Consider the following 27,467-nt stretch of genomic DNA (forward strand, 5'->3'; position numbering starts at 1 on the left):
TGGCAGGTTGCAGGAACAGAAAGACCAGTATGATTAGACTAGGAAGCAAAGGGGAGACAGGGAGGAGATGAGTCAGAAGTGTCGGCAGGGCCTAGGTGATCTGTGATTAACAATTTAATCTTATTCTGTCTGAGATGGGGAGAAATTAGAGTTTTATCAAGAGAAAAGGCATCATCAGACTTAGAACTGTCCCTCTGGATTGGGGGTCATCAGCAAGATTGGGAGCTGGAAGCCCAAGGAAGAGGCTGGAGCTGGACCGGGGTGGGGCGTAGGCAGGTGAAGGGGCCAGGTAGAAAAGACTTGGTAGGGGGCAGTGGACATGCCATAGGGGAAGGGGAGGGGGAGAGAGTTGGTGCCCCCACCCCGAGCCTGAAGCTGCTCTCCCATCTCCTCTGTCCCCCCAGGGTGTGTGTGGGGGTGTCTCCCAGCCTCAAGCCCTCCAGACCCCAGCAGCCATGTTTTGTACCCTCACAGATTCAAGTCATCAAAATTGAGACTGAGGACAACAGAGAGACACGCTCAGCCAAGGACGCGCTGCTCCTGTGGTGTCAGATGAAGACAGCTGGGTAAGTCCTCCGTCCGTCCTCAGGGGAGCCAGGCCCTCACCTCTGGGCTTCCCCCCGGGACGGGGGTGCAAGGGGCAGCTCAAGTCCTCAGTGTCAAAAGCTACATCTTAAGTTACCAAGCTCTTCCAACCTTGGTGTATCACAATCCCATACGTATCGCAGCGTAACCCGTATCACAATCTGGAAGAACTCAGACTCCTCAGGGGAACAATGCCGGGAGGTGGGGGGCTGTCCCCAGCCTGCCCCCTTCTTTCCTCCCACCTGGTCCTGCACCTCTAGAGGCCTCAGGTGCACCTGTGTGGACCCCTGGGCCCTATTCCTGATCTCTCCCCCACCCCACACCCTTGAGAGTAACCCGCTCAGCCTAGGAGGGCACACCCAGGGCTCAGGCAGCTGGGGTGGGAAGTTCAGGGTCCTGGTATCTTCAGTGGGTTTGGGAAGAGGGGCACACAGACACCGCTGGGCATGCCCCCTGGTCCCCCAGCTCTCTGCTCTGCTGGGAAGGGCCTGGCCTGAAACTCAAGTGCCCTCTGGAGAGCAGCCTGGGGAGGAAAGAGGTAGGGGCAGGCATGGATGGAGACTGGACATTCTCTGTCTCTCGTCCTCCTGGGGCTGCCTGTCTGTCTTGCAGTGCTATCGGTTCTTCCGTGTGTCTGTCTTTACCTCGATATCTGCTTTTCCTTGTTCTGATCTCTGCCTCCCCCCGCCTTTCTCTCTTCTCCCTTCTTCCTTTCGCCACCTCTGCCTGTATCTCTCTCTCTCTGTCCCTCCCTTTTCCTTCTTCCCTTTGTTTCTCTCTCTTGCTCATCTCCCATCCCTCTCAATCTCTCTCCCTCCTTCTCCCCATGCTCTCTCCATCTCTCTGTTCCCTCCTTCCTTCCTTTCTGTCCTCATATATCTATGTATCATCTGTGTCTGTCTACCCATCTGTCTACCTACCTACTTTTCTATCATCTATCTTTTATCATCTATCTATCCATCTCTGTTTCTCTTCCTCCCTCCCTCTTTCTCTGGACTTTCTCTATCTCTGCCTCTGTCTCTCCTTTCCACGCTGCCAGTTACCCTGAAGTAAACATCCAGAATTTCACCACCAGCTGGCGTGACGGCTTGGCCTTCAATGCCCTCATTCACCGACACAGGTACCACCTGGCCTCCTGGGGCAGCTCTGCCCTGCACCCTACCCCCACCCTGTCCCTCGGGTACTCACCTGTACACGGATGTGTATAGATGCCACTCACGGACACAGGACCCACTCCCTTCACCTCTCTGCTTACATACACATTTCCAGTCACACACGTGCTCTTACACATTTACACAGAGATGCACACACAGACCCTGTGCACTCATGGAGACCCGTATGCCCACCCATAGATGTGCACACCTGCATACACTCATGCACATATACAACTTCTACATGGACCTGCTGCTTGGATGCTCCCAGGACGGGCAGCTCACTCGCTATGGATGGTCCACTCCGGTGTGTGCACAGCACCTCCTCCTTTCAGAAAGTTCTTCCTCACAGTGAGCCCCCAAGTCCTCCTTCTGGCTCCCTGCTCACCCACCTATTCCTGCTTTAGGGTCTGGTGCTGAGCTGACTGAAGGGTTCCCAGGTAAATTACACCCACATCATGATCGATAACCTGGAGGAGGGCATGGCAACCCACTCCAGTATTTTTGCCTGGAGAATCTCATGGACAGAGAAACCTGGCCAGCTACAGTCCATGGGGTTGCAAAGAGTCGGACACGACTAAAGCCACCGAGCACACACGCACGTGATCCATAATCACGGGTCTGTTCATATGACACATGGGGAAACTGAGGCCTGAGACTGGAAGGGACTTGCTTCCAGTGTGAAGGAAGCCAGAACCCACATGTACACACTCATATATATGGGGAGACCCAGCCCCACCTTCATGCCCATCAACCCACAAGCTCTAACTGGAGTCCTGCTAACAAGGGGAACATCACTGAGTGTCCCCAGCATGTTCTAAGTGCTTTCCAGTAAGCATTTAATATTCAGTGAGCCTATAGGCAGAGCCTGTTATTCTCCGCTTTTTACAAACAAGGAAACGGAGGCACAGAGCAAGACAGTAGCTCACTCGGAGTGACAGCCAGGAGAAGGCTGGGCTGGGGTTTGAGTCAAGAGGGCGGGCTCTGGACCTCACATTTCCAAGTGCTACACAATACAGTACAGAACCCACCCACACAGACACATGTGAGTCATAAAGTCAGACGTACATGTGGGCTTTCCTGGTGACTCAGAAGGGAAAACATCTGCCTGCAATGTGGGAGACCTGGGTTCGATCCCTGGGTCGGGAAGATCCCCTGGAGAAGGAAATGGCAACCCACTCCAGTACTCTTGCCTGGAAAATTCCATGGACAAAGGAGCCTGGTAGGCTATAGTCCATGGGATCGCAAAGAGTCGGACACGACTGAGCGACTTCACTTTTCTTTACACGTGCCCTCACGCAGCGCTCGCCCCACAGCTACATGGCGCACAGACACGCAGCAGTGCACACGGCTTTCCCCTTGGCCGGGTTGTGCTCCTCCTGCCCTCGCCCTGGGTGGGACTCAGACAAGGATGTCTTTTCACCTGTTTGCCCACCGGCTTTGGAGCCTGCCTGCTGCCTGCCCGCTCTGTGCCCCTGCCCAGGCCCGATCTCGTGGACTTCAGCAAGCTCACCAAGTCCAATGCCAACTACAACCTGCAGAGAGCCTTCCGCACGGCTGAGCAGCACTTGGGGTTGGCACGTCTTCTGGACCCTGAGGGTGAGCCCTGCACGGCCCCAGCCTGGATTTCCTCCTGGGGGACTCCCAAATCCAGTCCTGCCCCCAAACTCAATGGCAACACCCGCCCAAAGCCCAAGATCATTTCTAATTCAACTCCCTCCTGTCCCCACCTCTTGTTCATCACCAAGCCTACCCTCTTCCGGGCCCCATATCTTCTACTTTCTCCATCTCTACCTGTTTTTTTTTTTTTTTTTTTGGCCATGCTGTGGGCCTGGCTGGATCTTAGTTCCCCAGTCAGGGATTGAACCTGTGCCCTTGGCAATGAAAGCCTGTAGTCTTAACCACTGGACTGCCAAGGAATTCCTGTTCATCTCTGTCTCAAACCCAACCCTATCTCCATTCCTATGTTCAACTTACCCCTCCTTCCCCAACTCCATCCTTTTTTTTTTTTTAACTTTTTACTTTTGTATTGAGGTATAGGCGATTAACAATGTTGTGATAATAAGAGTTTCTGTTCACAGAAAGGGACTCAGCCATACAAATACATGTATCCCTTCTCCTCCAGACTCCGCTCCCATCCTCCGCTCCTATCCAGGCTGCCACAAACATTGAGTGGAGTCCCATGTGCTATGCAGTAGGTCTTTGTTGGTTATCTATTTTAAATATAGCAGTCCCAACCCCATCCTTGGGCTTCCCTTGTGGCTCAGCTGGTAAAGAATTCACCTGCAATGTGGGAGACCTGGGTTTGATCTCTGAGCTGGGAAGATCCCCTGGAGAAGGGAAAGGCTCTCCACTTCAGTATTCTGGCCTGGAGAATTCCATGGACTGTATAGTCCATGAGATCCCAAAGAGTTGGACTTGACTGGACATGACTGAGCAGTTTTCACTTTCAACCCCATCCTTAATCACCTCCCTGCCAAACCCAACCCCCAACCCCAGCCCCATCCCTAAAGCCAGCACCACCCCAACCCAATCTCCAGCACCACCTTCATTCCCATCCCCAGCCCATCCATATTTCTGCCCGCATGCACAGCTCTGCCCTCATTCCCAACCCCTTCCCGTTTTCAGTCTGTCCCCAACCCCACCCCTGACTTCAGCCTCATTCCAAATTCATGGTCACACCCAATACCAGGCCCCCATCTCTAGGGTAATGGCCATGATCATACCCCACCAATTCTCTGTATCTGGAATAATGGTTGCTTCCTTTTTCTGAACACCTATGGTGTGCCAGGCACATGGCTGGAAATTGTATCAACACTGTTCCCTTTCATGCTCACACTGATTCAGTTGGAAAGAAGTCATCAATCCTGTCTTAAACTGATGGAAAGGAAGGCTCAGAGATGTGGAATCACTCATCTAGCATCACACTGAAAACCCAGTAAACAGTACTTTCTGATTCCAGAATTCATGGACTTAGTCATTCCTCTGCCCTGCCTCTTACAGTGCCTGGCACATAGTGGGTGTTTATTGGATGTCAGTTTTATGAGGTGAAGAAGAATAAGGGCCAAGTATGATGCTATGCATTCAGTGGGTAAACTGAAATGATAATCAGGATTTATTGAGTTTCTCCTTTATGCCACTATGAGTATTCTCCACTATGAGTATTCTCTCTCATACTCACAGTGTTCTTAGGTGGCAGGCACTGTGACTATCCTTACTGTAACCATGCGGAAACTGAACTCAGAGCAGTTCAATCTATTTTATTAGGATATTGAGTGAGTAAGTGGTTGAGTTAGGATTCAAGCTCAGGCTGCCTTCAAAGTCCATGTCCTTGACCTCAAACTTCATATACCACTCATATACTTAGTTTATGTATTTATTGAGCTTCTGCTGTGTGCTGGGCATGGCAGGGACAGTGGTAAAAGACAGGCATAGCCCTTGTCCTCATGGAGCTCAAACTCGATAAAGACACAATCACATAAGGCAATATGTAATTAGAAATTGGGCTTCCCTCGTGGTTCAGATGGTAAAGAATCTGCCTGCAATGTGGGAGACCTGGGTTTGATCCTCTAAGGAAGGGAACTCACTCCAGTATTCTTGCCTGGAGAATTTCATGGACAGAGGAGCTTAGTGGGTTGCAAAGAGTCAGACACTACTGAGCTACTAACACACACACACACACAATTATAAATTGTGGTATATTCTAGGAGGAAATGATAAGAGGCCACAAGGAAGAATAACAGGAGGAGATCATGTCTAGACAGGATGAAAGGAAGGCTGATTTGAGGAAACTTGAGTGGAGCCCTGAAGGGGGAGTGGGAGTTTGGCACATGGAAAAGGGAACAGTGTTCCAGACAGTGAGAACAGCATGTGCAAAGGTCCTGAGGTGGATAGTAGAATGAATGGTGTGTCCAAGAAATCACTATAGATAATTTCTCCATGGGGGTGTATATGTGTCAGGCACTATTTAATCCATGAAATGGATCCTCACTGGGCAGACAAAAAAACTGAGGAACAACAGCAGACTTCCCTGGTGGTCCAGTGGTTAGGACTCAACACTTCTGCTGCAGGATTACATGTTTGACCCCTGGTCAGGGAACTAAGACCCCACATGCTGCTTGGTGTGGTCCAAAAAAAAAAAAAAAAGACAAACTAAGGAACAGAGAGGTTAGTTATCTTGTCCAAGGTCACACAGCTAGGAAGACTGAGTTCTCCCAACCTCTCCTCAGTATGTTTGATCTCTCTGTCAGAGTGCTCATCGTCATACTCTCTCTCTCCTTTACCCCTCAGATGTGAACATGGAGGCTCCAGATGAGAAGTCCATCATCACCTATGTGGTCTCTTTCTACCATTATTTCTCCAAGATGAAGGCTCTGGCTGTGGAGGGGAAACGGATTGGAAAGGTACAGGAGCCCAGGAATGGGGTGGGTGGGAGCCTGGGAACCATACAGGGGTGTATCTGGGATAAGACTGGCCCCCCTCCCTTCCTCTGCCGGGTCAGGTCCTGGACCAGGTGCTGGAAGTGGGGAAGATCATTGAGCGCTACGAGGAGCTGGCGACCGAGCTGCTGGCTTGGATCCACCGCACCGTGGGCCTCATCAGCAACCAGAAGTTTGCTAACTCATTAAGTGGGGTGCAGCAGCAGCTTCAGGCTTTCACGGCCTACTGCACGCTGGAGAAGCCTGTCAAGTGAGGAGGCCTGGTTCAGCAGGGAGGGTGGCAGGTGGAGGTGTGGAGGCAGGGTTCCTGAGCTCAGGCCCCTTCAGGTTTCAGGAGAAGGGAAACCTGGAGGTGCTGCTCTTCAGCATCCAGAGCAAACTGCGGGCCTGCAACCGTCGTCTCTACGTGCCCCGGGAGGGCTGTGGCATCTGGGATATTGACAAGGTGAGGCTGAGGATGTAGGGCAGAGGAAGGGTTGCCCTGTGAGGTTGTATAGGTTGTGCACTGCTCAAGGGAGCCCTTCACATTGTAGATGTCATGGATCTGACATCCATTCTAATGGTTTTTCCAGCAGTAAAGGGTCACAAGGAAGCAAGATTTTTTTTTTTCCAGTGTGTGCAAAGGTGCCACAAGTGCTGAGCATGACCTCAAACGGAGAAGCCAAGGCCATTAAACTGTGGGGAATTATTGGAATCTTATTTATTTATTTGGCTGCCCCAGGTCTTCATGGCAGCATGTGGGATCTTACTTGTGGCTTGTGAACTCAGTTTCGGTATGTGGGATCTAGTTGCCTGACCAGGGATGGAACCCAGGGTCCCTGCATTGGGAGGACACAGTCTCAGTCACTGGACTACCAGGGAAGTTCTGAGTTGTCGGAATCTGACTGCCTCTCTAGGCGTGGGGACAGCTGGAGAAGGCAGAACATGAGCGAGAGGCTGCCCTCCGGGCCGAGCTGATCCGGCAGGAGAAGCTGGAACTGCTGGCCCAGAGGTTTGACCACAAGGTGGCCATGCGGGAGAGCTGGCTGAATGAGAACCAGCGCCTGGTCTCCCAGGTATGGGGCGAAGGGCTTGGCTCCGGGGGAAAGGGAGAAAGGGTGGGGCTGACGGCCCTGGGACCAGAAAGGGAGACTTCTTGATTTCCTAAGCAACAGAGAAGTGTTGGATTAGTCTCCTAGGTGACAAATGAAGGTGGGGTGGGAGAATTGTCTTCCTAAGTGACTGGTGGGGGAGGGATGTGGGCCTGCTCTCCAGGGTAATAGGAGAGTGAGGCAGGTCTCCAGAGTAACTAGAGAGGACAGAATTAGTCTCTTCAGAAATAGGGAGAGTAGTTAATTATCTCTTAAGTGACAAAGGAGGTTGTTATCAGGTGTCCAGTGTAACTCAGAAGGCTACAATTGGTCTCCTAAGCAACAGGATACGGTAGGCCTGGTCCCCAGTCTCTAAGGAAATGGAAGGATGGGGCTTGTTTCCTGGGTAACAAATTTAGGGTTAGAGATGTAACAGGGAATGGTGGGGCTGGTCTCCAGGGTAACTGGGGGATGATGAGACTGGTCTCTAGGGTTACTGGGGATGGTAGGGCTGGTCTCCAGGGTGACAGGGAAGATTGGAGATGGTCTCCAGGGTAACTTGGGGTGATGGGGTTGATCTCCAGGGTAACAGGGAAGGATGGGACTGGTCTCCAGGGTAACAAGAGCAGGTAGGGGAGTTTCCAGGGTCACACAGGGTCAAGGTAACAGGTTAACTGCTGAGTCATTATGGATGAGCATCTCTGGCCTGCCTTGCCCCAGGACAACTTTGGGTATGAGCTGCCGGCGGTGGAGGCAGCCATGAAGAAGCACGAAGCCATCGAGGCAGACATAGCAGCCTATGAGGAGCGGGTGCAGGGCGTGGCAGAGCTGGCCCAGGCCTTGGCAACTGAAGGTTACTATGATGCCCGCCGGGTGGCAGCCCAGCGCGACAGTGTCCTGCGCCAGTGGGCCCTGCTGACTGGGCTGGTAGGTGCCCGGCGGACACGGCTCGAGCAGAACCTGGCTCTGCAGAAGGTCTTCCAGGAGATGGTGTACATGGTGGACTGGATGGAGGAGATGCAGGTAGGGGCCAGATCGGGGACCAGTGCTGGGGGTGGCCTACCTGGAGGGGAGGGAGGGATCTTTACCCTGAAGAAGTTGTCAAAGATGGAGAGAGAAGAGGAGAGAGACAGAAAGAGATAAAGAGAAAGGGAGATGAAAAGAGTGAAAGATACAGAGAGAGACACAGAGGCAGAGGAAGAATGTATGAAAGACAGAAAAATATCTGGAGAAATAGAGAGAAAAAAGACACAGTCGTACAGAGACAAGCAAGGACAGACAGAGACGGAGGTTAAGTCGGAGGAAGATTTAGATGCTTTCAGAGAAAGAAATCAGAGAAAGACCTGGAGAAGCAGACCCAAAGGTATTGCCAGGAATCTATTTAAAAATGGCTACAGAGAAGGACACACAGGAAGATGGAATCCATTTGCGAAAAAGAGAGACCTATGAGAGAGAGATAGATGGATACAGAGTGAGATGCAGATAAGATGATGGAAGCAGAGAGAGATATACAGACACAAGACATGCGGAGAAAGAGATAAGAATCAGGATGGAGGCAGAGAAATATAAACAAGGAAGGGATGAAGGCAGAGAGAGAGACGGAGCCCAGAACTATGGAGACGATGAGAGACGGAACATCCAGAGAGACAGAGATGGAGAGAGGTGATGACAGAGACAAGGAGTCTGAAACAGAGATCAGAGTTCAAGTGATGGAGTAGAGGAGTGAAGGCTGGCGTGGGCCGTGGGTGGAAGGGAGAGTGGCCTGAGGGCTGGTGCCAAAGCTACACTCAGGGCAGCTCTTACTTGTAGGCTCAGCTGCTGTCCCGGGAGTGTGGGCAGCACCTGGTGGAGGCCGAGGACCTGTTGCAGAAGCATGGACTGCTGGAGGGGGACATCGCGGCCCAGAGTGAGCGGGTGGAGGCCCTCAATGCCGCTGCCCTGCGTTTCTCACAGCTGCAGGGTGAGTCTGGGGTTGAGGTCTGGGGTTGAGGACTGGGGTGGAGACTTTCAGGGCTTGTGCTAATAGAAGCAGAATGTCAAAAAAATAAAAAAGAAGCAGAACATTTCCTGAGATACAGAGGAAGAAGTGAGCTCCCCATCTTTGGAGGCATCCAAACACCAACTAGGATCATACTCCATCAGGGACATCACATGGGAAATTAGTGCCTTGGGTGCAAGGCTGGCCCACATGACTTCTTCCTGCTTTGAGATTCTGCAGTAATAGTTCACATTTTTTGAGCATTTTTTATGTGCTAAGCCTTTCACAGCGGGGTCTCAGTGAATACCATAAAAAATTCTGGGTAACGCAGTTATTGTCAAGGCCTGCTCAGCATTAGGTGATAGAAACTCAATTTCAATTAACTTAAGGAGAACAAGGGAAGGAATTGGCTGATGCAACTAAATGTGTAAGAAGGGTTGAGTTTTGCTTCAGGTATGGCTGGATCCAGGGATAGTTCAATGATGCTTTTAAGACTCCACCTCTCTCCAACTCTCGTGTTTATGTTTGTGTCACTATTGGACAGTCCCTCCCCTTGTGGTGTAAATTGGGGACCATCCAGCCCACATTTACATCCCAGCAGCTTCATAGATCCAGCAAGAGACAGGCCCCTTTCTCCCAATATTCTGGCAAAAAGCCCAAGGAAAGCTTTCATTAGCCCATGGTGGGTTCCATTCCCACCACTCAGCCAAGCATTATGGCCCAGGGCTATATACATGATCTAATTGGCCACATCTATGTGACATGCTCACCCAGGGCTAAGAGTGGGATCAGCTCCCTCCAAAGACATGAACTGAGAAGGGGGCAGGGATGGGATGCCATTAGCAGAAGCAGGGCCATGATGCCAATAGGGAAAAACTTAGACTGTCTCTAGAAAGTTTCTCATTTTAGTAATGTCAACACCCTCCAGCTAAAGACCACTAGGAACCCTGCTGTAGTCAAATCAAGCTTAATTTGCATGCATGGGAGTGTGGGGACCATGGGGCATCTTAGTAAGAGGATGTTAAGAGAGACTTATTGTAGGACGTGGGCTTGTGTTAGGTGATTTGGGATGATTTAATGTAGTGTATTTTGCTGCAGGTTGGATGCTGTCAGGAAGTTGAGTAATTAGATGATTGTGCATCTTAATCATTTTTAACCAGGTGGTGGGAGGAGCATGATTGGCAGGAGTGGTTCACCTTGGCCAGGCGTGGGTGGGCAGGCAGGTGACTATTTTGTGGTTTGCACAGTGACCTTGTTTTGTGTGCACTCAGACATGATTGTGGAATGGTCTTGTCTCCATCATGATTGTGGAGTGGTCTTTTTAAAAAAAATGGTTTTATCTATTTATTTTTTGGTTGTATTGGGTTGCTGTGTGGGCTTTTCTTTAGTTGTGGCGAATGGGGGCAACTCTCTCATTGTGGTGCATGGGCTTCTCATTGTGGTGACTTCTCTTGTTGCTGAGCATGGGCTCTAGGGCGCATGGGCTTCATTAGTTGTAGTTCCCTGGCTCTGGAGCACAAGCTCAATAGTTGTGGCCCATGCACTTAGCTGTTCTGTGACATGTGGGATCTTCCCGGAGCAGGGATCGAACCCGTGTCTCCTGGATTGGCAGGTGGATTCTTTACCACTGAGCCACCAGGGAAGCCCTGCTGAGTGGTCTTATCTGATGTTTTGTCTTGTGCAACTGTGTATGAGTGCTGACAGCATCAATATTGCTTTTTTCTTTCTCACTGATGAGGAAACTGAGGTTCAGAGGTGCAGAACTGATAAGAGGGTTTGGAGGCTGATCTATCTTATTCCTTTATCAGGAGCTAAGGCCCTTGGGAATCCTGGTGCATTGTTAGAATATGAAGAGGCTCTCCAGCTTTCAGGGGCTACCCAGGTGGTATAGTGGTTAAGAATCCTCCTGCCACTGCAGGAGATGTGGGTTCGATCCCTGGGTTGGGAAGATCCCCTTGAGGAGGAAATGACAACCCACTCCAATATTCTTGCTTGGAAATTTCCACAGACAGAGGAGCCCAGCATGCACACACACTCCAGCTTGCAGGATGGTCGGGGGAGTTTCTCACTCTCATGGGCTGGGTCATGTCCTAAGAGCAAATGTTGAGGTCTCCTTCCAAGCCCCGGTGCAGGCATCCCCATCCTAGCTCAGTCCATCACCAACCTCACAACCCCAAGAGACATCATTCATTCGTCATCCTTCACGCTTCGTTCTTATGGATGTTTGTCCAGGAGGGTCCCCCTGTCTTTTCCTTGTGAGATCTCAGCGCCCAGTGATAATGCGCCAGCAGTGCCGTGGAAACAGCAAAGAGGCTAGTATGGGGTGTGTGTTGTCATGGTGACGGGAGGCAGCAGTGTGTGTTGTCATGGTGATGGGAGGCAGCTCTGCCTGCGAAGTGGTCCAGAGTTGGCCTCCTGATGTACCACTTCTTAGCTGATCCTGAGCAAGCAGCTTTCCTCCCTGAGTGTGAGTTTCTCCATCGGCAAGATGGAGCTAAGGAGGATACTGGCCTCATAGGATGGTTGTGAGAACTCAGTGACATTGGGTCAGAGTAAGTGCTGGATACATGGACGCCATTGATGTTTATCAGTTGGGTGCCTTGGAATTTGGGTCAATTTCAGTGAATGTCCAGCAATGCATAAACCCCACAAGCCATCTAGGGCAGTGTCCCTCCCACTGTTTTGACCCAGTAAGAAATACATTTACCTCATGACCCACAGTGCACAGGCACATGTGCAGACACACAGAGAGACACACAGAGACACAAAGCCTTTGGAAAACAATGCTTCCCCTTACTTCTCATATTTTCTATTCATTATACTCCATTCCATTAAAGAAATGCTGACTGCCACCCATTAAGTTAATCTCGAAGTTCTCAAACTAGAGATCCAGGTGTGTGCATGTGTGCTAAGTCACTTCAGTCATGTCCAACTCTTTACAACCCCATGGGCTGTAGCCTGCCAGGCTCCTCTGTCTGTGGGATTCTCCAGGTAAGAATACTGGAGTGGGTTTCTATTTCCTCCTCCAGCAGATCTTCCCAACCCAGGGACTGAAACCACATCTCCTGCTGCTCCTCCATTGCAGGCAGGTTCTTTAAGAGGTCCAGGAGGAAATATTTGAAGATAAAGAGGAGTTTAGGTCATCACTGGGTTAAGAGATAAGATGACAGAGGATGAGAAAAGGGAGTCAAATACATAGGTTAAGAATAGAGAGGCTTCATTTTGTCAGTTTCTGAAGGAAAGACACTGTGCACTTACACTAAAATATAAAGATTCTAGGATTCTCTGAGTCTCCATTTGCATCCTTCATTCAGTCAGTAAGTCACCATTTTCACTAAGCTACTGCTCTGGGCTCCACCATGTGCTGGGCAGTGGTGCGAACATGGTCTGATGGAGACAGCCCCAGGTCTTGTCCTTATGGGGCTCCCACTCCAATGGGAGAGACAGACTGTTTGCCACAGCCCAGGGGGGTCAGAGGTAGGATGAGGGAGTCACAGGCAGAGTGGCCTGCGCTGGGATGGGGGAAACAAAGAAGCCTGGGAGAGCCTGGTAAGGTGCCTGCTCCAGATTTGAGGTGTTGGGGAAGGCTGCCAGGAGGAGGGGACGCATAACCTGACATCTGATGAAGTCGGGCCAAGGACTCGGCAGATAGCCTGTACCACCCTCTCTTGGGCGGCTCCTGGTCCGTGCCCAACCTGGGATCTTCCCCTTTCCGTGGTCCAGGTTACCAGCCCTGCGATCCGCAGGTCATCTGCAACCGCGTGAACCACGTGCACGGCTGTCTGGCGGAGCTGCAGGAGCAGGCGGCCAGGCGGCGCGCGGAGCTGGAGGCCTCGCGGAGCCTGTGGGCGCTGCTGCAGGAGCTGGAGGAAGCCGAGAGCTGGGCCCGCGACAAGGAGCGCCTCCTGGAGGCGGCGGGCGGCGGCGGCGCGGCGGGCGCAGCGGGCGCAGCGGGCGGCGCACACGACCTGTCCAGCACCGCACGCCTCTTGGCGCAGCACAAGATCCTGCAAGGCGAGCTGGGCGGGCGCAGGGCGCTGCTGCAGCAGGCCCTGCGGCGGGGCGAGGAGTTGGTCGCGGCCGGTGGCGCCGTGGGTCCGGGCGCCGAGACCGTGCACCTGGCGGGCCTGGCGGAGCGCGCGGCAAGCGCGCGGCGCCGCTGGCAGCGGCTGGAGGAGGCGGCGGCGAGGCGCGAGCGGCGGCTGCAGGAGGCGCGGGCGCTGCACCAGTTCGGCGCGGACCTAGACGGGCTCCTGGACTGGCTTCGCGACGCCTACCGCCTGGCAGCCGCGGGCGACTTCGGCCACGACGAAGCGTCCAGCCGCCGCCTGGCCCGCCAGCACCGCGCGCTCACTGGGGAGGTGGAGGCGCATCGCGGGCCCGTGGGCGGCCTGCGGCGTCAGCTGGCGACACTGGGGGGCGCCAGCGGCGCCGGGCCCCTGGTGGTGGCACTGCAGGTGCGCGTGGTGGAAGCCGAGCAGCTGTTCGCCGAGGTGACCGAGGTGGCTGCGCTGCGGCGCCAGTGGCTACGCGATGCCCTCGCTGTCTACCGCATGTTCGGCGAGGTGCACGCGTGCGAGCTGTGGATCGGGGAGAAGGAGCAGTGGTTGCTGGCCATGCGCGTGCCCGATTCACTGGACGACGTCGAGGTGGTGCAGCACCGGTGAGCGCGCACCGGTGGGACTCCCGGTCCCCTTCGTCCCGCATGCAGTCTTGATTTCCTTGATTCAACAATTTTTCCATGTTCACTCACTCGGAACCAGCGTGTGTGCGCTTAGCCGCTCAGTCGGGTCCGACTCTTTGCAACCCCATTGGACTGTACAGCCCACCAGGCTCCTCTGTCCATGGGGTTTCCCAGGCAGGAATACTGGAGTGCGATTGCAATTACCTTCTCCAGGGGATCTTCCCAGCAAAATGGGAATGATACTGGTCCCAACCTCTTGGTCTCCTGGAGAACAGTAAATGAATTCATATGTGCAAAGTAGTTAGCAAATGCCTGGGTCCAGGGAGCATTCCAGGGGCGTTTCCTGCTATTCCTGTGAGACTTATAGTCACCTGGCTATATTAACCTCCAGAAATTAACCTCCAGAGATGGCCCAGCATGATGCCTCCCCTGGGACTCCCATCCCTAGATGGGAAGGATGTTACCCCTTGCATAGATGTTACCTCCCCAACTAATAAAACCGTTCTGACCCTTGTCACTTTCTCTTCCCTCACCCCACTTTACATTTCTTCATAGCAGTTACCACCCTGGGACATACTAGATACTGATTTATCTGTTGGCAGACTTAGAGATGGGTCATTAAGTTAGTGGATAGACCCTCTGCATCTCTCTCTCTGAGCATGTTCATCCATCCACTCATTCAGTGGATACTCACTGAGCCCCTGCTCTGTTCCAAGCCTTGGGCTGGGCATTGCTGGAAACACAGGCCTGGTCCCTGCTGTTGCTGTGCCCACAGTTACCCAAACCACAGCCTTGAGCATTGTTTTAAACAAGGGAAGGCCATAGCCAGCTTAAAACAGTTCTCCCTGGCTGCCATGTAGAGGGTGGGCTGAAAGGGGTGAGAACGGTGGCTGGGAGCCTAGAGAGGCAGCTAGTGTGGGGGCTCAGGTAGGAGACGACAGGACTGGACCAGGGCAGGAACCCAAGTGGACAGGCCGTGGGGGCAGACAGACTTGGGGGGAGTATTTCTCCAAAACAAAGCCCAAGGCTCTGGCCTAGGGATTGGCCGGGGTTGGTGGGGTGGGAAGGGAGGGGAGCTGTCCCTGGGACGGAGACCCAGAGGAAGAACAAACTGCGGGAGATGTTGAAGCGAGTGTCAGTCATGGCAAAGAGCCTGGAGAAAGAGCACAATGGGCTTTAAGGTGGGGGACAGGCTCGAAAGGGATAATGTTGAGGCTGGAGACAGATGTGGAGCTGACGGGCTCAGGGGCAAGGGCGGAAGCTGTGCGGGTGGGTGAGATGGATGAGGCAGGATGAGAGGCAAAGCTGAGAGGGCCCAGGGCAGAGCCCTGAGGGACCTAATGCTTAAGTGACAGGCAGAAGAAGAGAAGCCAGCAGAGGAGCCTGAGATGAGGTTGAGAGTTCAGAGGAGAACCAGGAGAAGGCAGTTTCACAGAAGCCAGTGAACAGGTCCCCAGGATCCAGGCCTCACTGATTGTGTCCATCTTCTTCTGCAGATTTGAGAGTCTCGACCAGGAGATGAACAGTCTGATGGGCCGTGTCCTGGATGTGAACCACACAGTTCAGGAACTGGTGGAAGGAGGTCACCCCAGCTCAGATGAGGTGCGCTCCTGCCAGGACCACCTCAACAGCAGGTAAGTGAAGCCTGGGGCTGGAAGCCCTTCTGGGTCCCAGGCCAGTTCTTCCTATCATTCTTTTCCTCAGTCACTCAACTATAGAGGTCGAGAATGTGTCCTTTCAAATTCTTGAGATGATAAGGTTGTTATTGTTGTTCAGTCACTAAGCTGTGTCCAACTCTTTGCGATCCCTGGACTGCAGCACACTAGGCTTCCCTGTCCTTCACTATCTCCCAGAGTTTGCTCAAACTCATGTCCATTGAGTTGGTGATGCCATCCAACCATCTCATCCTCTGTTGCCCCCTTCCTTTCCTGCCCTCCATCTTTCGCAGTATCAGAGTCTTTTTCCAATGAGTCAGCTCTTCGAATCAGGTGGTCAAAGTGTTGGAACTTCGGCTTCAGCATCAGTCCTTCTAGTGAATAAAGGCTTCAGGCTGCCTAGTAAATTCGCAAAATCTTGAAAAAAAAAATGATAATACCCAGGGTTAGTTATGATGTGGTAAAATGAGAACAGAGTACATGTCAATGGGCTCTTAATTTACTTGTTAAGAAATGATTTATTGAGAATCCACTAGCTGCCAGGAATTTTTCAAGCACTTTTTTAAATCTCCCAATATCCCAATTGCCATAGTAAAGTTCCCAGCATTCAGAACTCTTTAAGAATAATAACCAATTAAATCTTTCCCCCTAGACTACTACAAGTAGTTCTTGCAAGGTAGGATTCACAAATGAACACACAGATCCAAAGAGGTGAATTCCTTATCCAGGATTACTCAATCAAGTAAGCAGGAGTCAAACCCAGTTCTGCCTGAATCCAGAGCTGAGGCCCTTGACCACATATATGCAGTCTTCCCAGCAACTCTGTGGGGGTGTAAATACCCATATAAGAAAGGAGGAAACAGAAAAAAAAAAAAGAAAAGAAAAGAAAGGAGGAAACAGGAGCTCAGAGAGGTAAAGGTGGTCTAAGGTCCCATGGGAAATTAGGTGGGGCTCAAGCCTGAATTTAAAGTTGAATTTGTGCCCTTAACAGCTGTGCTGTGAGATCCCAATATCCAGTGATTTCCAAGCCTCTGTATCCTCAACAATCCCAGGGTACCAGGTCCTAAAAAGATAATGACAGCTAGTGATTTATGGGCAGTTAGTGAGATGATGCGCCAAGTACTTTAGCCACAAAACTCATTAAACACCCAGTGAAATGGGCATAATTATCTGTCTTTTTTCAAATGAGAAAAAAGAGACAAAAATGATTTGCCCAAGTTCACATGGTGAATCTAGCCAGAGCAGAATTTGAACTTGAGCCCTTCTGATTTCAGAGTCCTAATCTCTGCCCTTATGCTGTGTCCATTCTAGAGGGGTCAGAGAGAGAGTAAAGAAATAAACAATAAAAGAACAAGATATTTGGAGAAATGTAAAGATTCATGCAAGGAAACCAAACCAGTCAAACCTAAAGGAAGTCAACCTTGAATATTCATTGGAAGGACTGATGCTGAAGCTGAAGCTCCAATGCTTTGGCCACCTGATGCAAAGAGCCGACTCACTGGAAAGGACCCTGATGCTGGGAAAGATTGAGGGCAGGAGGAAAAGGGGATGACAGAGGATGAGATGGTCGGATGGCATCACCGACCCAACGAACATGAGTTTGAGCAAACTCTGGGAGATAGTGAAGGACAGGGAAGCCTGTCCCTCTTTGTGACCCCCTGCAGTCCAGGGGGTCACAAAGAGTCGGACACAACTTAACGACTGAACAACAAAACAATGCAGGAAATAAGAGTGATCTGGTAGGGCATAACTGGGGCTTGGGGGTGATTTTAGATCTTGTCATGGGCTGGTGTGCACCATGACATGAACTGGGCCCTCAAAGGGGATGAAAAAGATCTAGCCAAGAGTATATATGGGGGAGGGGAGGGAGGGTACAAAGCATTCCAGGCCAGGAGCACAGCCAAGGCAAAGGCCCTGAGGCATAAAGGGGCTTGATGTGGTCCTGAAGCGGAAGTCCCCACTCCTCGATAGCAGGTACTGTTTGAAGTGCTTCATGAATCATATTAATAACTCATTTGACTCTCACTGCACCCCTGTGAGGTCGGTACTGTGCTATGATTGTATACGTTTTGCTGGTGGGGAAATGAGGCACAGAGAATGTTGCCAACCAAAGGGTACAGAGCTCAGACCTGACTCTGAGCTTGACACTGTCAGGCAGTATCATCACTTGCTTGAGGGCACAGAATAAATTTAAAAAAAAAGAAATCTTTTCATGTGCCTATAGATCTTAGTTCCCTGACCAGGGATCAAAACTGTGCCCACTGCATTGGCAGTGTGGAGTCTTAACTACTGGACCACCAGGGAAGTTCATAAATTTATTTTAGGATAAAATAGGTTTGACTCAGCACGTGGCTTATAGTACATGCTCAACTACTATTTATTGCATCCAACATATTATCTGACGTCACAAGCCAACAGATTTCACACTCTTTGGTTCCAGAACCCTTTGCACGCTTAAAAGCAGTTAAGGACCCCCCCAAAGAGCTTGTTTTAATGGGTTATGTCTGTCAATATTTACTATATTAGAAATTAATACTTAGTAATGTAAAATAGCAAGTCGTTAAAATAACAATAATAAACTTACTATGGTAACATAACTTTTTAAATGGAAAAGTGACTATTTTTCAAAACAACAAAAAAAATGCAGCAAGAGGAATGGTGTTGTTTTGCATTTAAAAAAATTATTTACTTTGGCTGTGCTGAGTCTTTGCTGAGGTGAGAGCTTTTCTAGTTGCCTATGTGGGATCTTCGTTCCCCCACCAGAGATGGAACCGGCCCCCTGCATTGGGGGCTGGGAGTCTTATCCATTAGACCAGCAGGGAAGCCCCTGTTTTGCATTTTTGCACATCTCTTTAACGTCTGGTATAAGAGAAGGCAGCTGAGTACTCAGGTCTGCTTCTGCAATCAGTCTTTTTCCTGTAGCTTCTGGAAATCTCCACAGTACACTCGGCACAGAATGAAAGTGAAAAGGCAAATAGCGTCTTAGCATTTTGATGAAGATAGCTTTGCCCTCGCTCAGGTTACATTTTGAGAACCGCTGTTCTAAGCAAATGTGCCTGGCAGAGTCCATTTTACACAGGCAGGAACTGGGGCTCGGGAAGATAAGGATGACATTCCAAGGTCACACAGTGGCTGGGCTCCTCCCAGGGTCGATGGGCCCTCTGCACCCAAGGGAGTGTCTCTCTCTTCCTTACGCCGCCCTGCTTCTCCTGGGCAGGTGGAACCGCATTGTGGAGCTGGTGGAACAGCGCAAAGAAGAGGTGAGCGCGGTGCTGCTGGTGGAGAACCACGTGCTGGAGGTGGCGGAGGTGCGCGCCCAGGTGCGCGAGAAGCGGAGGGCTGTGGAGAGCGCGCCCCGGGCGGGCGGCGCCCTGCAGTGGCGCCTTAGCGGCCTGGAGGCGGCTCTGCAAGCGCTAGAGCCGCGCCAGGCGGCCCTCCTGGAGGAGGCGGCCCTGCTGGCTGTGCGCTTCCCGGCTCAGGCTGCGCGGCTGCACCAGGGTGCGGAGGAACTGGGCGCCGAGTGGGGCGCGCTGGCCAGCGCGGCTCAGGCCTGTGGCGAGGCGGTGGCGGCGGCCGGACGCCTGCAGCGCTTTCTGCACGACCTAGACGCCTTCCTGGACTGGCTGGTGCGCGCCCAGGAGACAGCGGGCGGCGGCGAGGGGCCCCTGCCCCGCAGCCTGGAAGAGGCAGACGCGCTGTTGGCGCGCCACGCGGCGCTCAAGGAGGAAGTGGACCAGCGAGAGGAGGACTACGCGCGCATCGTGGCCGCCAGCGAGGCGCTGCTGGCGGGCGACGGCGCGGAGCTGGGCCCGGGCCTGGCGCTCGACGAGTGGCTGCCACACCTCGAACTTGGTTGGCACAAGCTGCTCGGCTTGTGGGAGGCGCGCAGGGAGGCGCTGGTTCAGGCGCACGTCTACCAGCTCTTTCTGCGCGACCTACGCCAGGCGCATGCGGTGCTACGCAACCAGGTGCCCGCTTCGGGGGCTGGCACGGGTGGGGGTCTGAGGCCGCAGGGGATTTCAGGAACAGAAAACTGTATGGAGGAGTGTGTTTGCGGGGACCACTGGGTTCCTGGCGTATCTCATGCTGCGGGGGGCGGGGGGGCACGGGTATCTGATATGAATAACTGGGTTTGTGAATAATCCGGTGTGAACAAGTGTGGGTGTGTGTGTAACAGAATTTGAGTATTACGATGGGGTAGGTGTCTTAGTCTCTTAGAGGTGACTAAGAGTTTGTGGACTGTTCTGAGTGAGTAATGCACTTGGAGGTTCTTTGGAGTGACTTCCTGGGTTTGTGGGTTATCTGGAAGGAAGGAAGAGTATGGGTTTGATTGGTGATGGTTAATGGGGTTTAAAGAAACTCTTGGGGTGGATAACAGAGGATGAAGTTTATGGCAGGAGGTAGCTGAGGGATTCTTGTGGTCAGTAAATGATTGTGGATTATGTGGCTGTAGGGGCCTAAATTAGCAGACTATCTTCTTCTTGGGAATGGCAGATTGTCTGCAGAGCGTCACTGCGTTTATTATGGCTTGAGGAATCAAGTGTCATGGTTATCTGGGAACAGCTGATCCAATTCAAGGATCTTTCTGAGATGGGGACCAAGTTTGAGGATTTGGACAAGATAAAACACCTGGTTTTCAGATAGTCCAAGAGTAGATACCAGCTTTTAGGAATCGTTTTAGATAACAGGGGCTTCCCAGGAGGTGCTACTGGTGAAGAATCTACCTGCCAACGCAGGAGATGCGAGACACAAGTTCAATCCCTGGGTTGGGAAGACCTCCTGGAGGAGGAAATGGCAACCCACTCCAGTATTCTTGCCTGGGAAATCCCATGGACAGACGAGCCTGGCGGGCTACAGTCCATGGGGTCACAAAGAGTCAGACACAATTTGGGGATTAAAGAACAACAAATATGCTGTGAAAAATAATAAGGCAGGGTAAAGGGATACCTAGGGGGGTGGAGAGGTCAGAGACCTGAGGAAAGTGAAAGAGCCAGCCATGGGGATATCTGGAGGGAACAGCGTGGGACAAGGACCTGATGTGGGGCCACGCCTGGCACGTTCAATGCTAGAACCTAGTGAGCAGGCAAGAGCAAAGTGGTAGCTGGGCAGGCTGGCAGCACCCCGAGGTCCTGGATGGAGCAGGGCCGATCGGAGCCTCCCTGTCCTCCGTCCCCAGGAGATGGCATTGTCGGGTCAGGAGCTGCCGGGCACCGTGGAGTCGGTGGAGGAGGCGCTGAAACAGCACCGCGATTTCCTCACCACGATGGAACTGAACCAGCAGAAGATGCAGCTGGCCGTGCAGGCTGCCGAGGGCCTGCTGAGACAGGGCAACGCCTACGGGGAGCAGGCCCAGGAGGCTGTGACTCGGCTGCTGGAGAAGTAGGTCCCTCAGACCCCAGGGGCCCAGGGGCTGGGATTCAGCACAGAGGAGGGGTGATGAGGCCAGGATTCCCTTTCCTTCCATCACATTTCTGCTTCTTTTTTTTTTGGCTGAGCCATGAGGCTTGTGGGATCTTGGTTCCCTGACCAGGGATCGAACCCATGCTCCCTGCAATGGAAGAACTGAGTCCTAACCACTGGACCTCCAGGGAATTCTCTCTGTGTCTCTCTCCAATTTCGACTTAATTCCATATTGCCTTAGATTTGATTTAAATTGATATTGGTGAAAAGGTAACTTGCGGTTGATAACCCCAAAGCTTCAGAAGTATATACAATGAAAAGTTTCTCTCCCAAGCCTGCCTTCAGCCTGGACTAGCAGGACTGGTTGTTACAATGTTAACATCTACTGTGTGTCAAGCACTGTTCTAGAACCTGGGCAAAACAGGCAACCCCTCCCTTTCCCAAGAAATATTCCAGCCCACAAGCAGTGACAGGGAAACCTGGCCGTGCTGCAGTCCGTGGGGTCGAAGAGTCACCATGGGGTTGCAGAGAATGGAACACCACTTAGCGACTGAACAACAGCAGCACCAAGCAGAGTCCTTTATAGGATTTCCTTCAGGCCTGCTTCCTTCTGTCTGTCCTCGCTGTTTCTACTCGTCCTCGGGACCCCAGCTTTCTCCTCTCTGGCATGAGTGAGGCAGGAGGAGAGCCTAATACTGCCCTGTCTTCTGTCTCTTGATGGAAATCATAACCCGTCCCTCCACCACCATCCAGAATCCTGAGACCCGCGCCCCTCATCTCTCTGGCTCTGGCATCCTTTCCCCCTAAATCCCTTTGGGAAATGGATGGTGGAGTTTCCTAAAGGAAACTTGTATGGGGATTCTCATCCTGAGGAAGCGAATTCATGATCTAGTGTCCCCAACTCCAGGCCTGGCACCTTCTTTCTTTTATTCCATGTTTCCTTTAAAAAAAATTGTATTGGCTTTATTTATTTATTTGGCTGTATCGTGTCTTAGTTGCCACACACAGGACCTTCGCTGCGTGGCACGGACTGCAGTTGTGGCATACAGGCTTAGTTGCTCCAAGGCATGTGGAATCTTAGTTCCCTAACCACGGATCAGACTCAAATCCCCTGCATTGCAGGGCAGACTCCTAACTGCTGGATCACCAGGGAAGTCCTTCACACTTCTTGAGTATCTACTCTCCAGGCTCTGCAGAATCAGGAGGAGGAGGAACCTGGAGGGCTGTTCTTTTGAGTCACACCTTTCTTCCTTTGCAGTCATTACTTGCTCCTTTCTTTCTATTGTTTATTCATTTATTCTTCAGCCAATTAAACAGGGACTGAGTCCATGCTGTGTTCCTGGCTCCATGAGGGGCAGTGCCGGGCATGCCCTGGTAACCGGGTCAGAACACAATTCCATCCCTCACAGAGCTCTCATGCCATCTGGCAAGGATGACCAAGAATGGTCAGGGCCGGGCTGGGAGAAGCATAGGCAGAATGGGCAGGTCTGGGGTGAAAGAGGTGCAGGGGTCTGAGGGAGCCCTGGGGTCAGACAGGGCCGGGTCCCAGTCCCAGCTCTGCCTCTCAGCCTGTGAGAGTCAGGGCAAGTCACTTCTCTCTCCCCACGGGGCTCACCTCGCCTGGAACCTGGCCCTGCCCTGCGTGAAAAGATGTTCTTGCGTTTTGTCTGCATTTGGCACATGAGGCTCAGAGAGGGGAACAGACTGGCCAGAGGTCACAGCTGTTTTCTCACCCTCCAGGAGACAAAGGGTTTCTCTCATCCCTGGGACAAGTTGGCTGGTGAAGGCCTGGAGGGACTGAATTCAGTTCCATTTCAGAGGCATTTCCTGTTTCCTGAGCTGAATCTGGGCAGGAGGGAGTCCATATTCTGCTTGTCTCTGGCCCTTCATGTTCCTCCATTCAGCTCTGTGCTTGATCTCTTTGTAACTTCCTCACACTCTCCATCTCTTTGCCTCCATCTCTCTGTACGTCTATGTATCTCTGTTTCCGTCTCTCTCCCTGTTTTTTCTACTTACATCTACATCTGTCTTTTCTGCTGCCTCTCTCTTTTTCTCAGACATTTTACTTCTGTTTCTGCCCTCTCTCTTTCTCTCTGCCTCTCTTTCTCTGTCTTTTAAAATTAATTAATTTTTGGCTGTGCCAGGTCTTCATTGCTGCTCATGGGCTTCTCTTATTGCAGAGCATAAGCTCTAGATAGAGGCCTCAGTCGTTTCGGCGCATGGGCTTAGCTGCTCCGTGGTATGTGGGATCTTTCTGTTCCAGGGATCAAAGCTGTGTCCCCTGCATTAGCAGGCCGATTCTTAACCACTGGGCCACCAGAGAAGTCCCCTCTATGTCTCTCTTGCTTTCTTTCACTCATCAAATATGTATTGAGCACCTACTGTGTGCCAGGCCCCTTTTTTAGGTATTGGGGAATACAGGGGTGAGCAAAACAGATAAAAATTCCTGCCCTCGTGGAATGACATCCTATGGGGGAGACAGACAAGATAAATAGGGGGTATATACAGTGTGTTGGATAGTGTTAAGTGCAAAGGAGAATGTTAAAGAAGAAAAGAAAGCCAGAAAGTGTTGGGCAGTGGTCAGGAGGGGTCTTGCTAAGAAGGTGACATTTAAGTACACTTTGAGGGGAAGAGCGTTCCAGGCAGAGGAAACAGCCAATGCCAGCCAACGCTCTGAGCTGGGAGTTGTTTGTTCAAGGCACAGCAAAGTGGGACCCTTTCAGCCCTCTCTGCCAGGCCTCTTGGGCACTGCCTGCAGTGCAGGCAGGAGGCCAGGCTGCCTGGGGCTGTGATGCCTGCTGGCTCCGGGTTGGCGGGGCCTGGGTCCAGCCTGGCCAGTTCACTTAGACCAAGGGCCTGCCTCACTTTGCCTCCCTATGGCTCCAGCCCTGTTCTATCCATGCTCTGCTTTCATCCCTCTTTCCAGCTCTGTTGCAGCCTTCTGGCTGGCTGGCTGTGTCTTACTGGTGGCATCTTGCCACTTCTCTACCTGTCCCTTTCTGGGCTCTCCCTCCCAAGACTCCCTCAGCCACTTTCTTCCCCTCTGCTTCCTTGTCTATGGTGTTCTCTTCCTCTCTGTCTCTCTGGCACTACCCCTGCTTCATTTGTTTCCTTTTTCTCTATCTTTTCCTATTTTCTCTATCTCTGGGCCTCTTTCTCATTCTTTCCTGAATCTCTGTTAATCACTCTTTCTCAAGAAATCACTCTATGTCTCTGGTCTTGTGTGTGTTTCTGTTTATCTCTCTAGGTCCTTGCATTCTTCTCTGTCTCTCTGAGTCAATCTACCTCTTTCTCCTGATCTGTCTTTCTCTCTAGGTGTCTCCTGTTCTCTAAGTTTTTGTCTCCCTCGGTATTTCCTACTCTGTCTGTAGATCTCTGTTCTCTCTCTCTATGGGGCTGCATCTGTGTCTCTCTAAGTGTCTCTATTTCTTTCTTTCCAGATATCTACCTGTCTCTGTCCCTCTCTCCCTCCCCTCTGTCCTCTCTAGCTGTCTCTGGCTTTGCCCCCACTGATGTTTCTTTGCCTTTCCTCACATCCCCACTTTGCTCTCTCCTCTTCCTCGCTCGTACATATGCCCCAAGTTCCTAGCCCTGCCAAGTTCGATGCCTTCACAGCCCTGCTGCTAGCGCCCCCAAACTCAGGCTTCCCCCAACTCTTATCTCATCCCCAGGAGCCAAGAAAATCAACTACGGGCCCAGCAATGGATGCAGAAGCTACACGACCAGCTTGGGCTGCAGCATTTCCTCCGAGACTGCCACGAGGTAGGAACTCTAGCTGAACTCCAAGCTGTGCTGGGCACGGGACTTCTTCGCTACAGAGGGAAGTGCTCCAGGGCAGAGGCGCGGTGGGGGCAGGGACGCCCCGTCTAAGTGGGTCGCGGAGCGATGTTCACCTGGCACCGCCAGGAGGCGTGCGCATCCTGGCCTCAGTGCGCATGCTCCTCAGCTCCCTCCGCCCACGCGGGCGCGAGGGGGGGGGTGGTGGAGGGAGGGGCCTTGGGCGCCCCTGGCAACGACGCGCGTCCGCGCCTAAGACTCCCACGGGGACGCGCGCTGATCTCACCTTTCCTGCAGGAGATTCGTGAGAAGTGCTTTGCTGGGGAGGGGGACCAGAGACAAGGAGAGGGGTATGCGGGAAGGCGCGGGTGGACCAGAAATCCAGAGCGCAGCTTCGGTCAGAGATGGCCCAGGACTAAGACTTCACCCCTTTAAAGTGTCCAGGAATCAAACTCGGACCCTTTGGAGATGATCTGCACACCCGTTAGGATCTCCCCAAAACAGAGGTGGTCTAGATCCCCTTCTTCATTAGAGACGACTCAGGAGATAATGTTGCCTTTCTCTCCTTCCCTTGCATTCCATAGAAACTATGCTGGACTCTGACCCCATAAGAGATGGCCCCATGAGAGATGGCCAAGTAAACATTTTCCTAAACCCAAACAGAAATGATCCTGGCCTCACCTATCTACCTGACCCGGGATAATTAGCAGCCCCTCCACGAAGACACAGAACAAGTTTCCTGCAACCAAAGATGGTTCAGAAACCAGGTTCCAGTCCCCTCAGTTAAAGATGATTTGATTCCCCCATAGTGAACCCCCGTGGAACTCCCCACTCCCACCCCCCATAAAATGGTTAAGGGCTTCCATCCTCTCCTCCCAACTCAAGTTCATTAGAGATGGGTCTGGGACTCGAACCCACTAGAGATAGATTTAGGAACCCCCTGTCCCCTGCCTTTTTCCCACAGGGAGATTTGGGACTGAAGAGTCCAGGCCCCCTCCCACATTTTCCACTCCTGTATAGCTGAGGTAGCCAGGAATCTGAGCCCCTTCCCATCAGAGGTGATTCAGAAGCCCACCCCACCTCACCCCCCTCACATCGCTGGGGTAGGCCAGGCTTCAGCCTAGCCCCCAGCCCCTCTCCGCCGCTATTTGGTCCTGGAGTCCCTTCCCCCTCTCGTTAGATTGTTCTGGACCAAGCCCAATCATCTGAGATGGCGCAGAACCCCCGCCCCCCCACCCCACACTTTAGGGAGGGTGATGATTTCTTCTCCACCCGCATCTGGGGCCCGGCAGGGAGGCGGGCACCGAGGCAGGCAGGGGGCGCGCGCGGGCGGGCGCGCTGCCGCGGCGCGGGGGCGGGGGAGGGGGCGCGCGTCCGCCGGAGACTCAGCCGTCACCACCGCTGCCGCCGCCGTCGCAGTGGAGGGGCGAGAACCCGCCCGCCCGCCGCAGGGACGCCCCATCAACGCCTCCGCCACTTCAGGTCTCGGGGGCGCCCGGGGGAGGGGGCTGGTGCGCGCCCCCGCTGAGGCGGGCGGGGGGGAGGGGGCTTGGGCGCGTGCCCGCCCGCCCGCCGCGGGAGGGAGGGAGGGGCGTCGGCGGCGCGGGGGTGGGTCGGCTGGGCTCTGGGACCCCAGCCCCGGGGAGGGGCCCAGATGCCGGGAGCTGTCCGCGGTGCTGCTGCGGGTGGGACTGAGGGGACAGGTCCCAAGGGATAGTATCGGAGACAGGGGACTTCTAAGGCTACTCCTGGGGTTTGCCCTGGGGATTAAGGGGGTCCCAGCCTCTCTAGGGGCCTCTTCTCTGGGTAGTAGGGCATCTGAGATTTTCGCTGAGGTTGGGGGACTCTCAACCTTTGAAGGGATTCTTCCCTGGTTCTTGTGGAATCTGAATTAGCCTTAGATGATGGGGGCGAGTCACTTTTGCCGGGATCTGCCTTGGGCGATGAGGGTCTTGGACTTGCTCTGGGTTTGGAGTGCTCCGACTTTGGGGGCTTCCCCCCCAGGTTGTTTGGGACTCTGGCTTTGCCTTCAGTGATGGGGGGTTAGTCACTTTTGGGGGGCTTTACTTTGATGACGGAGTACCTCTCCTTCAGGGTCTTTGCTTTCCCTGTGAGCTGTGACTGCCATTGGCAAACTCTTCCCTGCTTATGTCGGGAATCTGTGAATAGCGTTGGAGGATTCAGCATTTGACTTGGCTTGTGTGTGTGTGTGTGTGTGTGTGTGTATGTGTGTGTATGAAGGAGTCTGAAACTGTCCTGGACCCCTGGGGAGCACATGCCCAGGGGACAGAGTGGTGTTTGGCCGACTGGGAATTTGTCCTTGGCTATGACTGCAAGCTAGAGTCCATGGGTTGTTTTTTTCTTTTTTTCCAAGAGGGAGGAGGAGGATCTTGTGACTGAGGGGGGGAGGAGAAAGGGGAGGAGCAAACTGTCCAGGTGCCAGGTTTGGTCATGAGTGGGGAGGTTCCTGCTTGAGGGACAAGTCTTATTGGAAGGGAAGGGTGGCTCAGAAAGCAGCCTCGTGATTGGTCCTGCTGAGGGTAGTGAGAAGGGCCCACTCCTGTTGCTTGCGTTTGGATGACTGATTTTGTTGGGGAGTGGGGGCACTAGAACAGGCTTTGGTTTGGGACAGGGGTTGGCTACAGAAGTTCTCTCTGGTCCGTGTTGGAGAGTCTGATCCTAGATTTGGAGTATCTCCTTTGGGGCAGACTCATTTCAGGAGCCAGAA

General features: G+C 52.7%; 1 protein-coding gene across 1 annotated transcript in view; it reads left to right on the plus strand.

The window, feature by feature from the left end:
• Positions 1-27,467, plus strand: part of SPTBN4 (spectrin beta, non-erythrocytic 4) — a 75,356-nt gene that overhangs the window by 12,477 nt on the left and 35,412 nt on the right. The window contains exons 4-17 of the mRNA XM_065920595.1: positions 475-566; positions 1,625-1,705; positions 3,220-3,335; positions 6,027-6,139; positions 6,238-6,425; positions 6,503-6,620; positions 7,072-7,230; positions 7,966-8,268; positions 9,055-9,205; positions 12,947-13,886; positions 15,404-15,541; positions 18,780-19,530; positions 20,739-20,941; positions 24,634-24,724. Of these exons, the coding sequence (XP_065776667.1) occupies positions 475-566; positions 1,625-1,705; positions 3,220-3,335; positions 6,027-6,139; positions 6,238-6,425; positions 6,503-6,620; positions 7,072-7,230; positions 7,966-8,268; positions 9,055-9,205; positions 12,947-13,886; positions 15,404-15,541; positions 18,780-19,530; positions 20,739-20,941; positions 24,634-24,724 (3,444 nt within the window). The remainder of the gene's footprint in view (positions 1-474; positions 567-1,624; positions 1,706-3,219; positions 3,336-6,026; positions 6,140-6,237; positions 6,426-6,502; positions 6,621-7,071; positions 7,231-7,965; positions 8,269-9,054; positions 9,206-12,946; positions 13,887-15,403; positions 15,542-18,779; positions 19,531-20,738; positions 20,942-24,633; positions 24,725-27,467) is intronic.

Source organism: Muntiacus reevesi, chromosome 2 (genome assembly GCF_963930625.1).
Source record: "Muntiacus reevesi chromosome 2, mMunRee1.1, whole genome shotgun sequence".
Taxonomy (NCBI): domain Eukaryota; kingdom Metazoa; phylum Chordata; class Mammalia; order Artiodactyla; family Cervidae; genus Muntiacus; species Muntiacus reevesi.